This window comes from Thunnus maccoyii, chromosome 20 (genome assembly GCF_910596095.1).
Source record: "Thunnus maccoyii chromosome 20, fThuMac1.1, whole genome shotgun sequence".
Classification (NCBI taxonomy): domain Eukaryota; kingdom Metazoa; phylum Chordata; class Actinopteri; order Scombriformes; family Scombridae; genus Thunnus; species Thunnus maccoyii.
In genome coordinates, this window is record NC_056552.1 from 9096093 (window position 1) to 9112106 (window position 16014).

The 16014-nt window shown below is 38.1% G+C and overlaps 1 protein-coding gene across 1 annotated transcript; it reads right to left on the bottom strand.

The window, feature by feature from the left end:
• Positions 1-4051: 4051 nt before the first annotated feature.
• On the bottom strand, positions 4052-12262 carry LOC121886740 (5-hydroxytryptamine receptor 3A-like). The gene is made up of 9 exons (XM_042396982.1): positions 11998-12262; positions 11670-11714; positions 11401-11510; positions 8906-9075; positions 8617-8777; positions 7865-8075; positions 6943-7119; positions 6652-6737; positions 4052-5200 (listed from the first exon to the last, which is right to left on the bottom strand). Exons 1-9 carry the CDS (start codon positions 12187-12189, stop codon positions 4961-4963), a joined length of 1392 nt encoding a protein of 463 aa, XP_042252916.1. The 5' UTR covers positions 12190-12262; the 3' UTR covers positions 4052-4960.
• Positions 12263-16014: the final 3752 nt, after the last annotated feature.

The window sequence follows — 16014 nt, forward strand, 5'->3', positions numbered from 1 at the left end:
ACACAATTTTGAAATCTCTTGAGTATTATCTTTTGAAAAAATTCTTTAATATAATAAATATATCCACAAAGACATAATTCAATTGTAAAACATGCCAATTTGAAAAAACTAATGAGGGTCAGTTCACTAAATTTACAATATTTTCTCAGCCATGCAGATAGTTTTGGTTTTAACTGGTTTTAAGATATTCATCTCCAAGATCTTTGCCTCAACCCTAAAACAATGGAGGTGATGTGATTTTGTTTGTGGTGATCACTGAACTGTAAAGTAAAATGTCAATTTAAAAAATCAACAGCAGTGTCTACGTGAATCGCGTCCCCTGTACTCTAGATTATCCACATGTCACACAGTGAAAAGTTTGCAGGATAACATTTTTGGAAAAGAGATGCTGCTATAATTTTTTTTTTTTAAATTTCACACTGTGAGAATCATACACAAAAATCCCATTCACCCCCATGGAATTGAGGATTATAACAGAAATGTAACAAATCACAGAAATGATCGGGGAATTATAAATTTAGCCTTTAACCAAACAGCATGACATTTCTTAGTGTAAATCTGCATGTATCACCAAATTGTCCCAACTTACCTGCAAGGAGGAGCAGAAAGAAACCTGCAAGCATCATGTCTGTGAGAGATCTGCACAGTTAATGAACATCTCTGTCCTCTCTGTGCTGTCTAGAAATGTTTGTAGCAGTAATATCACTGCCTCACACTAGCAGAGGGCTGGTCAGATTTAATGACCAACCCTTTTGTCTTTAATTTGTTAATTTAGTCCTATTTTTTCTCATTAGTGTGAGGATACAAACACACATAAAGGGATAATGGCGCCAGGAACTGCCAACACCCCGGACATTTGGCTGCATGTGGGCAGATCAGTTTTGCTATCATACCAATCAGTTAACTTATTGCTTCCACTACTGTTGCCATTTAGTTTCACAATTAAAGCAGATCAATGTAGGAGCTGCATGTGAAAGAAGAAATGTCAAGCATAAACTGGCAGACTAGAATTTACATTTATTTACAAATAATCAACTAATTTCAGGTGTGACTGGTTAAAGTGCCAAGCTTTAACATATTTTCAGAAATAAACATGTTTACAGCCTGGAACAAAACACGGTTTTTGGTCTCTATAGCTTATTTCCCCTTTCATGACAACTGTATGGGGGGTGAATTTTTTAATGAACTTTATGAGGCCATAAAGTTATCCATAATTAAGGACATAGCCGCTTTGAGTGACAGGTTGCTAGCTGCTAGGTGGCTTGTTTCAGCAACTAGGCTTCATTCGGCCTGGCTCAGCCCCACCTCTTTGCCCATTTTGAATTATTGAGTTAGGTGCAAGCGGCAACCTCTGGTGCTGAAAAATGAAGCCAATGCAGAAGTGCCAAAAACTGCAGTTCCTTGAATGGCCACTTGAGGTTGGCTCCAAAAGCGAGTGAATCCCCATAGACCCCCATGTTAAAATGCCTGACTTTACAACAGAAATAAACATGTTTACAGCCTGGTACAAAAAACGGTTTTTGGTCTCTATAGCTAATTTCCCCTTTCATGACAACTGTACGGGGGATGAATTTTTTTATAATTCACCTGTTTAAATTTTATTAAGCCATAAAGTTATGCATGATGAAAGACATGGCTGCTTTGAGTGACAGGTCCGCCAGCCGCTAGATGGCTTGTTTCAGCCATTCGGCCCACCTCTTTGCCCATTTTTGATTGGCTGGGAGTTAGGTAGAGTCACGCACTGCCAAGATGGCAACAGCCAGAGCGGCTCACTTTGAGCTTCAAAACCGCTCTTCAGAAACCAACGGGTGACGTCAGGGTAACTACGTCCATATTTTTATACAGTCTATGGTTAGGTGGAGTCAGGCACTGCCAAGATGGCGACAGCCGGAGACGCCCACTTTGAGCTTCAAAACCGCTCCTCAGAAACCAATGGATGACATCACTGTGGCTATGTGTATATTTTTTACAGTCTATGCTCTAAATACTATGATATTCATGTGCCACTGTATGCTGGAGAAGAAGCTAGTAAAAGGCTATATTAGCTGCTATTAGCATAACACAGCCAATACTCTGACCAAACTGTTGGCGTTCGAGTTGCATTGTGGTTAATGTAGGCACCAGGTTTTAACAAGAAAAAGAATATATGAAATTAAAAAGACAATAGGCGGTTTTTATTCCACACATGATCCTTTTTTATTATTTGTCCATTGTGAGTCCATCCATGTTATAGCAATGCTAAATTGGTGTAGTAGTCTTTTAAGGGTCACCAACGTTAAATTTCATCCTGACATGAATGGCAATCCATCAAACAGTTATTGAAACACTCAAAACCACAAATGTTGAACATGAAAGTTAGTACAAATTTTCATGGCAATCTATCCAATCGAAACACATGAGAACAGATGGCCTCAGCTGAGGATGTCAGTGGCATAGCAGCTTAACATCTGATGCTGTTATAACATACATATACTGGACGGACGCGTCTCCACTTCCTACCATTATGCAAAAGTGAAGCCATAATTTCTTGTTTCCAGAAGCTGCCATCTTGGCTGTATGACATCATTTGGAGCCAGAGTCTGCACAGTGGAGTCAGGCAAGGTGACGGCCCGCAGGACATGCCCCCTCAGCCGTCACGCTTCCTGAGGGAGGTTTGAGAACGGCTGACACAACTGTCAATCATGACATCACACCCCCTTTTTTATATCACCATAGAACTAATTAAAAACAAACTTATCAGAAAAATGAGCACTTGGAGAAGCATCAGTGTGATAAAAGCTACCTAAAACGACAGACACCATCTTTGGGAAAAATTTATTTGATGTGTACTTTGATTTTTTAGTTTGGCTTGTGTCCCATCTTCTAACATGGAGGGCCTATACGTATATGACCTACATATATGACCTATACTGCAGCCAGCCACCACAAGGCGATCAACATGTTTTGGCTTCAGTTTTCAAGTATACCTGGCTGCAGCCTGCAGAACGAGAGGCATTCAACGTTGAATGTTTAATCCGACCCAGCGTGATTTGATTGGTTTAACTGTCGAATTTGGGTGGGGTTAAATGTCCATGTCATTGGTTTGGACTTGGGTTTGAGCAAGGTTAAACAACACAGTCAGTTCATAAAACGAAAAGGACCTACCAGTATACGTTACTTATAAGTCATGAGGGGAACTGATCCTCTGTAAACTCTCGTATTTTAAACATAATGATCACTTTGAACCATGAGTTGACAAGTTAAACATCCATAAAATACACCTCAAGAAATGAGCATGGTGTCACTACTAGTCTTACATAGGGTTCCAGTCATTTTTACCACTTTGTATTCATCCAAAGGGGAGTGTGGCCACAATGTAGACCCTTGTTACAAGACTATCGACAATGGTGGAATGTAACTAAAGTACGTTTACTCAAGTACTATACTGAAGGTTCTTGTACTTTACTGGAGTGTTTCCATTTTATGTAACTTTATACTTCTATTCCACTACATTCAGAGGGAACTATTGTACTTTTTTACTCCACTACATTTATCCGACAGATAATTATAAATTACTTCTCAGATTATAATTTTTCATACCCTTCCTGTCCAGTGAAAACTATGTCTCCCCTAATTTGGTTATTTTGAATGTCTGTGATACAGTGAAATATTAAGCCTACCTTATGGTTTGAGTAAACTCTCCTACTTTTTAAGTTAAATAAACTATTAAAAAAAACTTTGGATTAGCTGGAAAATGCATTGTCACAAAGCTGAAAACAGGCTGCTTTTCTGAGCTCATGAAAAGTTTACTTTTTAGAGATACATGGTTCTCACAGGACAGTGACACTACAAACATATGATGATCTTATAGAATATGATGCACTGCTGTTGATTAAACTACCCAACAGTATATAAAGTAGATAAAATTAGCACAACCTTAAACATCTACAGCAGTAAAATGCAACATACACATTAATGCAGCAGTAATATTAAAACCATCATATATAATAGCAAAACACTGACAGAGCCAGATTTATCCCAGCATCCCCACTTCAAAGGAGAATGAGAGTGAGAGAGATTTTAATAAGGCTCTTTTTTTTTTATCTCAAAAACTAAAAGTAGAAAAGACAATCACATAGCAGGTCTGCACAAACACCAATACTACTATTAATTTATATAGCACCCAAAAGACAATTTACATAATATACATAATACACTGTGAATATAAAAGCGTAAACTTCATAAGAGTAACACTACATAAAAGCAGCGAAACACTGTAAAATCACAGAGGAGGAAAAAAAAACCCATAAGGTACAGAGAGAGAGGGTGGCATGGGGCAAGGTAAGGGGGAGGGCTATGGGGTTGTGTAGTAGGCCTGGGTAAAGCCAGGAGAAACAAACTACATTTAAAGATCAATGCAATTCTATTGAATTTATTACATTTATACTGTCACATATTTTTCCTGTGTTTTAATATCTGGTTCTGTCACAAATGTCCAGCAGGTATCAGATAATGAGAGCAAAGCTCAGTAAAAAGACCAATTTCCAATGATAAATTCCAACTGAAGTGTATCCACTGTAAAATATTTTTAACAAAACAGTTTTTGCTTTCTTTTTTCAAACATTTTAACATCTTTAAGAGGAATTCCGATTATCTCTGTGCTATTATATGAGAGGCACAAATTGAGGCTAGAAGTAAACATGCTAGCAGATTATCTCTCTAGCTGTGGTGCTAGTTTGGCTATCCCGTCAGTCACATGACCCTCGCCATGCAGGTCCAAGTGATTCTTCAAGAGTCTCCTGTGTTGGTATACTGTGGGTATTTAGGTCCAGGAAGGAGTAAGCGTCAGGTATGTAGGGGTGACTAACTGAGAGTGACAGTGGGTCCATGTAGTTCTGATGATGCAGGACTGTTCACCAAAATAACTACATTGTGATCCATATTTACAACTTCTGATCTGCTTGTAACAAATCAATGAGAACTACTCATTTTCTTCACTGATCCATTTTGAAAAGATAAAGACTAAAAACAGGCCAATCACTATGACATAGGAAATGAAGAATACTCGGTTGATTGTTTTTGTCACTCTGGTCCAGTAGCCAGGCTTCGCTTTTTCCTTCCTGCTGTTGAGGAGCAGAACCATCGTTTTCTCCATCTCCTTCAGCTCATCTGAGAGTCTTTCCAAGACATGGGAAATCTCTCTCAGTCGGGTGCTGCTACCCTGCAGAAATGGTTTAGTAGATTGGCTAATTAACATGATTTTGGACCATAAAACATTTAGGTTCTTTGTCAATTGTGGTGATAATTAAAGGGTCGGTTCATCCAAATTATAAACAAAACACTGTCTTACTTGCCACTAGTATATAGTTGTACATTGTCATGAGATAGATTAGGGGATTTTGAGATGTCCATCTATGACATGTGACCTTGACCTTGATTTCTGCCCTTGTGATTAACTGTACTGTAACCTATCAAGGTGGATAGGAGTATTTACCTGGCCTACAGTGAGCTAACACAGCTACATTACACATTAGCCACTAAACTTTGTAAATTGTGTAAAGCTTCATTTCCACCACTCACAAATGTTCACATTGACCTATTGACTTCACTATAACAGTGGTTTAATAAATTACATATTTGACATATTTAAGCGTTCATGGCACGCCTTCTTATAGACTTCACCTCCATTGATTCATAGACCTCCATTGTTGTCCAAAAACCTTTAAGAACATGTCAATGAGCCACACGGCTGCACTCGGTGACATGGTCCTTCACCCTAAAGGCAATGGCAAGCAATGAAGTTTTTAGTGTCAGGAGAGTAGTTCATCGTACAGCTGACGGTACTGCGCACACAATTCTGTTTACCAAACTTTGCTAGTTTGCTCTGCTACATATCACAACCTCTTGACTTTGTACTACATTGAAAATAACTTAAGTGTGCGGTCAAGAGGTTGTGATATGTAGCACAACAAGCTATTGAAGCTCTGTAAATGGAACCACGTTCCTGTGCATTCGCAGTGGTTTCTGCCTTACACAGAACTACTCTCCAGAGACTGAAAATGTGATCACTGTGATTAGTCTGTGGAGCCATTTAACAAACTGACATGACCGTAATCTTCGAGGCAAAAGGAACATGTCACCCAGTACAATGGTGTCCACCACTGATGTGTTTTTAATAGTTTTTAGACAACAACAGAGGTCTATGGCACAGAGGAATATTATAGATCAGGCTTTGGATACACACACAATACCTGTAGGATGTAGCATGAGTTCATTGTTTGTTTGGCTCTGCACATGAGATTATTTACGGTAAGAAAAATATAGATCACCAGCCATATCCTGCAATCAGACTCAGTACCAGTACCACTTTCCTCATGAGACTTTCCTCCCAGTTTGTTTTCTAATAACTCATCATCATGTACAATATAGTCCTTCATTCAGAGTTATTTAGGAACTACTTATTCACAATTCATTGAGCATCAGGTCATTCCTCATTTGTTCATTTCTAACTACTCACAATTGTGTGTACCGTATTGTCAAGTCTTACACAAAGAACATACTGTCAATAGTTTTTATACTTCAAGAGAAAGAAGTTCATATGTAAGTATTATTATTACTATTTTATTTTTAATTTGGATGAACCGGCCATCTAAAGTGTTATCCATTTCTAACCTCTTTGGCCACAGGTAGCAGTTCAGGTGGAGTTTCATCAGCAGATACATCACTGATACAGGCAGAGTTTATCAATTTACTCACCTCTGGAAGGACACAAAGATATTTGTAGAATAATCATGACACAATTAACCAGTACGTTTTAAAAGTTATAAATGTGCCTCTTTCAGAGTATTCAGGACATAACGAAAGGTGTACACTATCATAGCAGTAAAATAAATTAGAGTAGCAAACTGACCACCCATGGAAAATTGAGTTGAGATCCAGAGGCTTGAAGAATATTAATATCACCTCTATAAAAGTTGTTGAAGTTGACTTTGCCCTGTTTATCCCCACAGTCTTCACTCAGGCTTTGGTCTCCGTCTGCTTCGTCTGGGGATGCAGAGTCTTTCTCCATTAGATACATCACAACAATGGTCTCCAGGAGGCTGAGCAGCGTGAAACCAAATATCCCTATGCAGTAGACCACTGAGGGGAGCAGGCAGCATCATTAATGCAGACAAATCGCTACTCACTGGGTCAATATGTGAAGTTCCTGCTCATAGTACCAACCCTGTCTTTCAGAAATCACGTTTATATATCACTAATTTGCAACAGCAAAAACATTTAGCCAGAAATGTAATGCTTGTTGAATTATGCTTTCTCTCAACATAATGAGAAAATGTTGTTAATTTGGCGAGTTGCAAAAATGTTGATACTGAATGTACAAGTTGAATCTTGCAGTACAATATCCACTGGTAGTATTACAGAGATATTAAACATTGTACGGTTATGTTTAGGCACTAGCAGTACTTGGTCAAGATTAGGAAAAATGGTCTTGACTTAATACAGAAAAGAAGTCAGCAATGAATTGAAGCACATGTTAAGCGAAACCACAGTCTCTCACTAACCTTGACCAAAGTGCTTTTGTTGCCTAAACCTAACCACACACAGGCCTCAGGATGTGAACACTGGTCTCTGGTGCCAGAGTCCTGTGTCTTGTCCACCCACCATCTACACCATCTACCACCCCACCCCACCCCACCACACCACCACTCCACAAGTGCGGTTTATAAATGTAGTGCTTACTTCATTCATAAAAAAAATTGCCTCTAAGCATAATCCAGACAACACAACATAATTAGGAAAGCAATTTAGTATTTTATAAATGTAATTTCTAGGAGACAGGGTTTGAAGTACAGTCCAATAAAGGAAAGACTCTGAACTTTCTTACCTATAAGTGGAATCCTGTCTGATGAGAAAGGTAGAATTTCAATGAGAATAAGCTGCATCACAGTGACAGCGAGCATCACAGTGACCTTGAAGCTCAGCTTCTCGCCCCCGCTGTCTGAGATCAGGAAGGAGGCCAAGTCCAGACACAAGAAGAACAGGATGGGCAGCAAGAAGTTGACAATGTAGAGGATTGGTCGCCTCTTCATTTTGATCTGTGAAATGACATTTTGAGGTCAGATGGTTGATCCTCCTACTACTATAGTTTTGACAAAAGCAACAGAAACATCTGTGTAGTTCCTAGGTTGAAACAACAAGGTAATCTGCCCCAATCAGTTGATGTCTGCAGTGGTCGAGGAAGACTTCAGATTGTTTACTTTAAGGTACCCTGTAGAGTTTATGACCTAAATAATGAGCCAGGAAACACAGTTATGCACCAACAAAAGCAAGGAGGAAGACTGCAAACTAGTAAATAAACTATGAGGAAGGAAATGTCCTCAAAACTTTTGTTAGACCTCAAGAATACACACAATGAATTTTGGTGAGTAACGTTCAATATAACCATAATAAAAACAGAAAGTAAAAGTAGCGATAGAAGTGGAGGGGTAGAAAGTCTACGTCTAGATTTTTGCTTAAGAAAACAAGTATTAGCAGTAAAATGTACCCAAAGTAAAAGTACATGTACTTACTTGAGAGTAACACACAGAGGTGGAAAATAGTTTCCACCACTGTGTGTCTGTATCCAGAAATACGTACAGTGTGAACGATCAGGCTTTGATTGAAGTTCTTCCTGTCAAAAGTTGTTTTTGTGACTGTCTCGCTGATGAACACCCACTCGTACTGGGTCTGCATCAAGACACGAGACGACTTTGTGGCCACTGAAGAGTCGCTGTGAGGTTGAAGATTCACTTCCTCAACTGAGATGGTAAATAAAAATAAAACAGTAAGGCCTGTTAGCAGGTCAACAAGGAAATAACACAAAAACAACTTATATGAATGTATAGACCAAACAGAAGCTTTTAAACACAACAGGTCACAACCTCACCATTGTAAATAACAGACTTGAACGAAAGGTTACAGGTCTGAATGCCGAAGGGGAATTTGTGAACTTGCATCCTGCAAGCGCTGACTAGCACTTTATAGTCCGTACGTTCAACAGTACCATCAGAGTTAATAGTGAGATAAGGACTTGAAGGGGTCTTGTCCTTTTCTGTCCTGTATGAGAACAAACACACACACACACACACACACACACACACACACACACACACACACACACACACACAATGGCAAACGGCAAATAACTACTTTAGTCTTATATGTTCATTTCTAATTTACCCTTATGTTCCTTTAAATATAGAAGACATGTTCCACACTGTATGACAATATCACATATCTGCTTGTTCCAACATTTAGTAAATATTTTGAACATAATAAAATATGCTTATTGGGTATCTACAGTTGGTAATAGAAGAAGTACAGGGGATATGGGAATATATTTGCATTTAAGAAGAACCTTTAATTAAATTACACTGTATTTCTTTTTTAATTACTTACATGCAGAAAATGCATTTAAGAAAATGTTGACAGCTGATGTGCAATCTTTGAAAAGTGTAGAGTGAGTTGAAAATGCCTTAAAAGTGGTGTCTGAACGTGATGCAGGTAACTGAAACTTCGGGCAAGGGTTGTAGAGTACAACTTCTGCTTGAATGGAATATAACAGCCAATCACAGGATGAATACTTGGAGCTTGTAAAAGATTGTTATTCCCCTCGAAAACAGCTGAGTAGGGAACATCGCTAAAATAACTTGCCCAGGCTTTTAAGTGCCCAAATCACCCGAGACATGATTGGTGCAGTGTGGACCTTGAGTTTCATGTTCATCAAGGCTAACATTAGTATGTCTGCAAGGGCTAGTCACTGTTGTATTGGCTGCTTTTGCTACTGCTGCTGCTGCTTTGCTACTGTCTGTTTCTGTCACAACTGCAGCTGGAGTTGCTGCAGCCTCATGGTCTACCTCTGTAGGTTTGTTTTTATTTATTAGGGCCTGAGCCCAAAGGGCGAAGATCCTATTGTATTTTGTGTGTTTGTTTCTTTCTTATTATTAGGGCCTGAGCCCCAAAGGGGCGAAGACCTTATTGTATTTTGTGTGTTTGTTTCTTTCTTTGTTCTTTATTATTCTGCCACTTCAACCCTTAATTTGACCCCCTAAACATGTTCAAAAACTCACCAAATTTGGCACGCACATCAGGTCTGGTGAAAAATTTGATAAAATGTAAAAATGAACCCCTAAAGTGCCAAAATGTGCTCTCTGGCGCTACCTATGTAACAAAATGGCCGCCATGGCCGGCAGGACTGTCATAGAGAGATCAAACCAAAACTCAATTATTTGTCTCATCAAGACCTACGAATCAGATGGTGACACCCCTGAGCTAAATCCAACAGGAAGTCCGCAATCAGCCTTTCAAAATAAGACTTTGCCCCAATTTTGGGCCCAATTTTGCAAACACTATCTTCTCCGAGGGCATTAATGGTATCTGCTTCAAACTTTGATACATGACTTATGACACTGTGCTGAAAAAAAGTTGTTAAAAATTTTGTAATAAGTCGAATTTTGTAAGCCCTGAAAGTTGCAGTGCTACATCATACCTTACAATGTAAAACAATGGGGAAGCAATCTATGGGCATGAACTTTGTGTCAAACAAAGGCTTCTGATGTCTAAACTGTAAAGCTGACCACTTTCAAACCTGTATCAATGGATTCATCACAAAATTTCCTACTAAGAAATAATTTTTAATGTAAGATTTGGCCAAAGTAATGGGATTTATGAGGAAATTCACAAAAAGCGTACTCAAAATCCTCCTCTCCAACTGCTCCTGGTGATGTCACTCCTCCGTGCTGTGAAACATTCCACAATACACACTCATTATAAAATCACAGGAGGAAAAAGAAAAGACTCTAAAACTCACACTCTAATATCTCAAAAACAATAAAAGATAGAAAAAACATGTAAATTCAAGATTTGTAGGTCAAAGTCTTGTGACTCATTTAAAGTTCAAATGAATGTCTGTATCTAAAACTATGTGGAAGCAGTAAATGTTCAAAAAGGTGTGGGGTCGCTCACACTCTCCATTCAAATCAAACTTTCACCAGGTCATGTGAGTTAAAAGTCTTTCCTTTTCTAAAAATAGACTTGATGAAAATCAGGAAAATAATTTGTTTTACACACAAACTCATCAAGAGTTTTCAATTTACTAATTGACATTCAAGTGAATGGGCCCAAAACGCATGATTTTGATGACACGGGTGTGAGCAAGACAGACATGTCTCACCCTGCAGAAAATTCTGATCCTGTCAATCAATCTTTCAAAATAAAAGCACACCACACTTGTAATAAATATCCCTCAATTTTAAAAGGCAAAATGATCTGATCCCGACGGACCAGAGTGCGAGGTCCCGACCAATGCTGCTTACAGCTTTAATTGTATATAAACTCTCTAAACTATAATAAACTGCTCTGTCAGGGTGAGCGCATACTCACATCTCTTCAATAGTGAGATCTGGCTTCCACAAAAGCTCAGCAGGAATGTCTATATGTTTAAGTCCACAAAAGTCATTTGGATTCCATGTAATGTGTTCATTCTTCCAGCTCTACACAGAAAAACAGGAAATCAGAAAGTAAAGACAAGGGATAAAAGAAATGAGTGAAAGAAAGAATGAATGAATGAAAAGAAGCAATTTAAAGGAAATAATTAGAGGTTCTGCCAAAGTTCAGTTAGTATTGTTCAGTCTTCCTCAGCGAGAACTCACCATATAAATCCAAACGTAAGAAATTAAAGTCTGGTCAGTCTCTTTCTATGAACAAAGAAATACAGAGTATCTGAAAATCTTCCCAGCAGCACAATTAACATAGCTGACCATACATCATAGGACATACACTGTTAATGTAAATTACAACAAGTTCACACACATCTGACTTCATATTGCATATTTTTGAGGAATCAAATTTGTTACTTTAGCACTTGGAAATGTTTAGGAATTTGGATCCAGACAAAAAAAAAACCCTCATTGGCAGTGGAAATAATAATTATCATTAAAAAACAAACAAACAAACAAAAAAAGAAAATTTAAAGCTTACCATATCTAGGATGGCATAGATTAGCACTTCCAGATATACTTTCATAGTCGTATTGTGGTGTTTAACAGGCCGGGACATGGTGTACAGATCATTTTTACTGGACAGACTCAGGTTCAGGTAGTTAAAAAGATGCTGATAACTGCAGTTATCCTCAGAGGACGCCCCATCTACTGCAAGAATACCAAGACACATTCTCTGTCAGAGAGTTAATTCTTAAAAGGAAAGAAATGTGCTTTTAAATCAGAGCTTGTTTGTCTGAACACCAGAGTTTCTGTTATGTGCTCTAAAGCAAATCACCAACATTTGTTTCTATGGGTATAAACTGATTATAAATTCATTTTCAAACCATGAAAAAATTACAAATACCTGCAGTCATATCCAGTGACTGTAGTCACTAAAAGGCCATTATGAGATAGGCGTTGGCAGGACTCTTATCAAATGTGAGCAATTTGCAGTCATTTAAACCCATTTCAATTTGAGATCCATCTTCTATACAATATGTTGCCCAAAAACATGTCGCTGAAATCAAACCTAACTCTCCCAAACACAATTTTGAAATCTCTTGAGTATTATCTTTTGAAAAAATTATTTTATATAATAAATATACTCATAAAGACATAATTCAATTGTAAAACATGCCAATTTGAAAAAACTAATGAGGGTCAGTTCACTAAATTCTCTCAGTCATGCAGATAGTTTTGGTTTTAACTGGTTATAAGATATTCATCTCTGAGATATTTGCCTCAATCCTAAAACAATGGAGGTGAATGGGATTTTGTTTGTGGTGATCACTGAACTGTACAGTAAAATGGCAATTTAAGAAATCAACAGAGGCTTTTATTTCCATGGATCACATCCCCATTACTCTAGATTATCCACTTCAAACTGTGAACAGTTTTCAGGACGACGTTTTTGGAAAAGAGACGCTGCTGTAATTTTTCTTTTTAATTTAATTTTTCACACTGTGAGAATCATACACAAAAATCCCATTCACCCCCATGGAATTGAGGATTATAACAGAAATGTAACAAACCACAGAAATGATCGAGGAATAATAAATTTAGCCTTTAACCAAACAGCAGGACATTTCTTAGTGTAAATCTGCATGTATCACCAAATTGTCCCAACTTACCTGTGAGGAGGAGCAGAAAGAAACCTGCAAGCATCATGTCTGTGAGAGATCTGTACAATTAATGAACATCTCTGTCCTCTCTGTGCTGTCTAGAAATGTTTGTAGCAGTAATATCACTGCCTCGCACTAGCAGAGGGCTGGTCAGATTTAATGACCAACCCTTTTGTTTTTTATTTATTAATTTATTCCTATTTATCTCATTAGTCTAAGGATAGAAACACACGTAATGCAATAATGGTGCCAGGAACTACCAACACCCCTGATACTCTGCTGCATATGGGCAGATTGATTTTTACTATCAAACCAAAAGCTGTTAACTTCTTGCTTTCACTATTATTGCTGTTTAGTTTCACAAGTAAAGCAGATTGATGTAGGAGCTGCATCTGAAAGAAGAAATGTCAAGCATAAACTGGCAGACTACAATTTATTTTATTTACAAATGTACAACTAATCTCAGGTGTGACTGGTTAAAGTGCCAAGCTTTAACATATTTTCAAGGGCACAATTCATTTCTTGCCCTCTTGTCACATCGAGCATTGTGTTCGTCAAAATTGCCACTTCTGATAATGGGAGAAGCTGCTAGCTCTGGAATTATTTTTCCCCATATGGAAACAGTTAGAATTTAATAATACTACAGATTTATGTAGTACAAAGGTTATAATAACAAGGTAATACTAATCACCAATCTGCTCATGTCTGCAGTATTAAAAGAATCAATCAAGTAATTAAGTAAAAGTAGTATACTGCAGTGGAAAAGTCCTACATTCAAAATCAGTAATGCACTTAAGGAAAGGTTGATGGACAAAATACAGTTCTACCAAGTCTTTCCATTTTCAGTCGAGTGCTAGCTCAGTCTTTGTAACTTTAAAATGTGTGGCCATCGCATGAGGTTAATTTTCTCCCACCAAATTGGATAATTCTATAAGTAATAACCACAAGTGATTTGTACAAACAGTGATGAATCCTACTCTAACTTCAATTATTTCCCAACTTCTCTTTTGAAAAGCCTGTTCAGAGTTGTCAGTTAAATGTAACCCGTGTAACCCTTGTTCACTTCTATGGAGGACTAGGTTTATGGATGCCTGACCTGTATATTCAAATATATGGCTCACAAAATCATTATTGGAAGAAGTGCAAGTTTTATTCCTTTAATAAACTATCCACTGCTGTATATGGAGACTTACTCACAGGATTGCAATTTTATCTTTGTCTAGAATACACACTCTTGTAAATGTGTGCAGTACAGCTGCTTGTGCCAGGGTACCATTAGGTAACGCCCAAGCTTCTGTCACTACCCTGTCATTCACTACGACATAGCCAGCAGGTGTTTGTTATCAGATGGTTCACATTCTGAACCGTCAGTGTAGAGAATCAGATCACAATTAGGTATTGGTGTCTGCAACAAATGTGGTCTTGGAGACATGCTCGTTTCAATAATAACAAGGCAATCATGCTCATTTTCTGCCTTTTCTGATTTAAGGAAGGGGAGTGTTTCAAAGATATGTGGGAAATGGAAAGAATGATCACCTCCTATCCTGAGCGACATGCTGCCGTTATATGCTGAATAGCAGAGCATCATAAATGAAACCCCAAAGTATGGTTTACATTTTCTATTACCCTGTCATTTGCAAGTGCTTTTATCATTGTGTTGCACCACACAGTCCCCAGGCTGGGGCTCCAGAGAGTGCATGTTTTAGTTCATGGAAAGCTTTATACATTTCCTCAGTTGGAGGAGCAGATTGGACTGTGGCTGCCCGAAAAACTGAGTCCATAAGAGCATTAATCCAGTGCCTGCAGTAGTTTGCCATTCTGAAAAACCCCTAAATGCTCCCAATGAGCAGGTTGACACCTCTCAGTGACTGAACGCCTAATGAGCTATGAATGTAGATGTTTATTAGCGAACTTTATATTTTGGCTGAAGTATGAGTGGCAAGTCACCTGTTGTAGCTACAGTACTTCCAAGAGTCAGTGTTGAGCTTATAAGTGGTGAGCTACACAACTTACTACACATAGGATATTTTCAGGAAGGAAAAGTCATGTTTCAAATGTCAAATGTGGCTGTTTCTGTTTGTATAATTACTCCCTGCATTATTTCTAACTGATCTGCTGAACAAAGAGCTCCAGATATCTCCATATGTTGTTGTGTCGACAGGTTTTTAGTGCCACTAACTAAGCTCTGCTAATTCGGTGAGGAACACGTTTAATTTCCTGTAAATTCTTCACAATAAAAGTCTCCCATTATTTAGTCATTTTAAAAGCTTTTAATTTGAAGCACTTAAGCAGGAAACATTGGTTTTTCATCAGCAGTAACTTAACATGACTGATATGGCTGCCCCTCAGCCGGTTTCTGGAAAGCTGGCCTATCAGAACAGAGTGGGTTCATCGGGTGGGGGGCGTTAAAGAGACAGGAGCTAAAACTGCCTATTAAGAGACAGAGACTGAACTGAGGGGCTGCATAAAGGGCCAGTATAAGATAAAAAAGGAGTTTTTTTTAAACTGTGAATCATGCAAAGCTACTCTAGTAGAGTCCAAAAAAATTTTGAGAGCTGGAAATGTGCATAATAGCTACCCATTAAAGGAAAGAAATCAGGATATGTCCATGCTCTTAACTTTTCTTTTAGATTAAAACTTCATGGCTGTGATCTTTGTCTGGACATCAGTTACTTAATGCCCTCTTAATTACTTAAATGACAAACATCAGTGTCTGTAGATGTAAACTACTTCTAAATTTATTTTCAAACCATGAAAAACACTCAAATATCTGCAGTAATATCCAGTGATTGTGGTCGCTAAAAGGCCATTATGAGATGGGTGTTGGCAGGATTGCAAGTTTTATCTCATCAAATGTCAGCAATTTGCAGCCATTTAAATCCATTTCAATTTGA

Bases quoted from the DNA above. Each gene is read 5' to 3' on its own strand.
- LOC121886740 (XM_042396982.1), bottom strand. From the start codon at position 12,189: ATGTGTCTTGGTATTCTTGCAGTAGATGGGGCGTCCTCTGAGGATAAC. The intron at 11,715-11,997 runs GTAAGCTTTAAA...CTTTGTTCATAG, and splicing joins TCTATGCCATCCTAGATATG to AAAGAGACTGACCAGACTTT. The intron at 9,076-11,400 runs GTGAGTATGCGC...GTTCTCATACAG, and splicing joins GATCTCACTATTGAAGAGAT to GACAGAAAAGGACAAGACCC.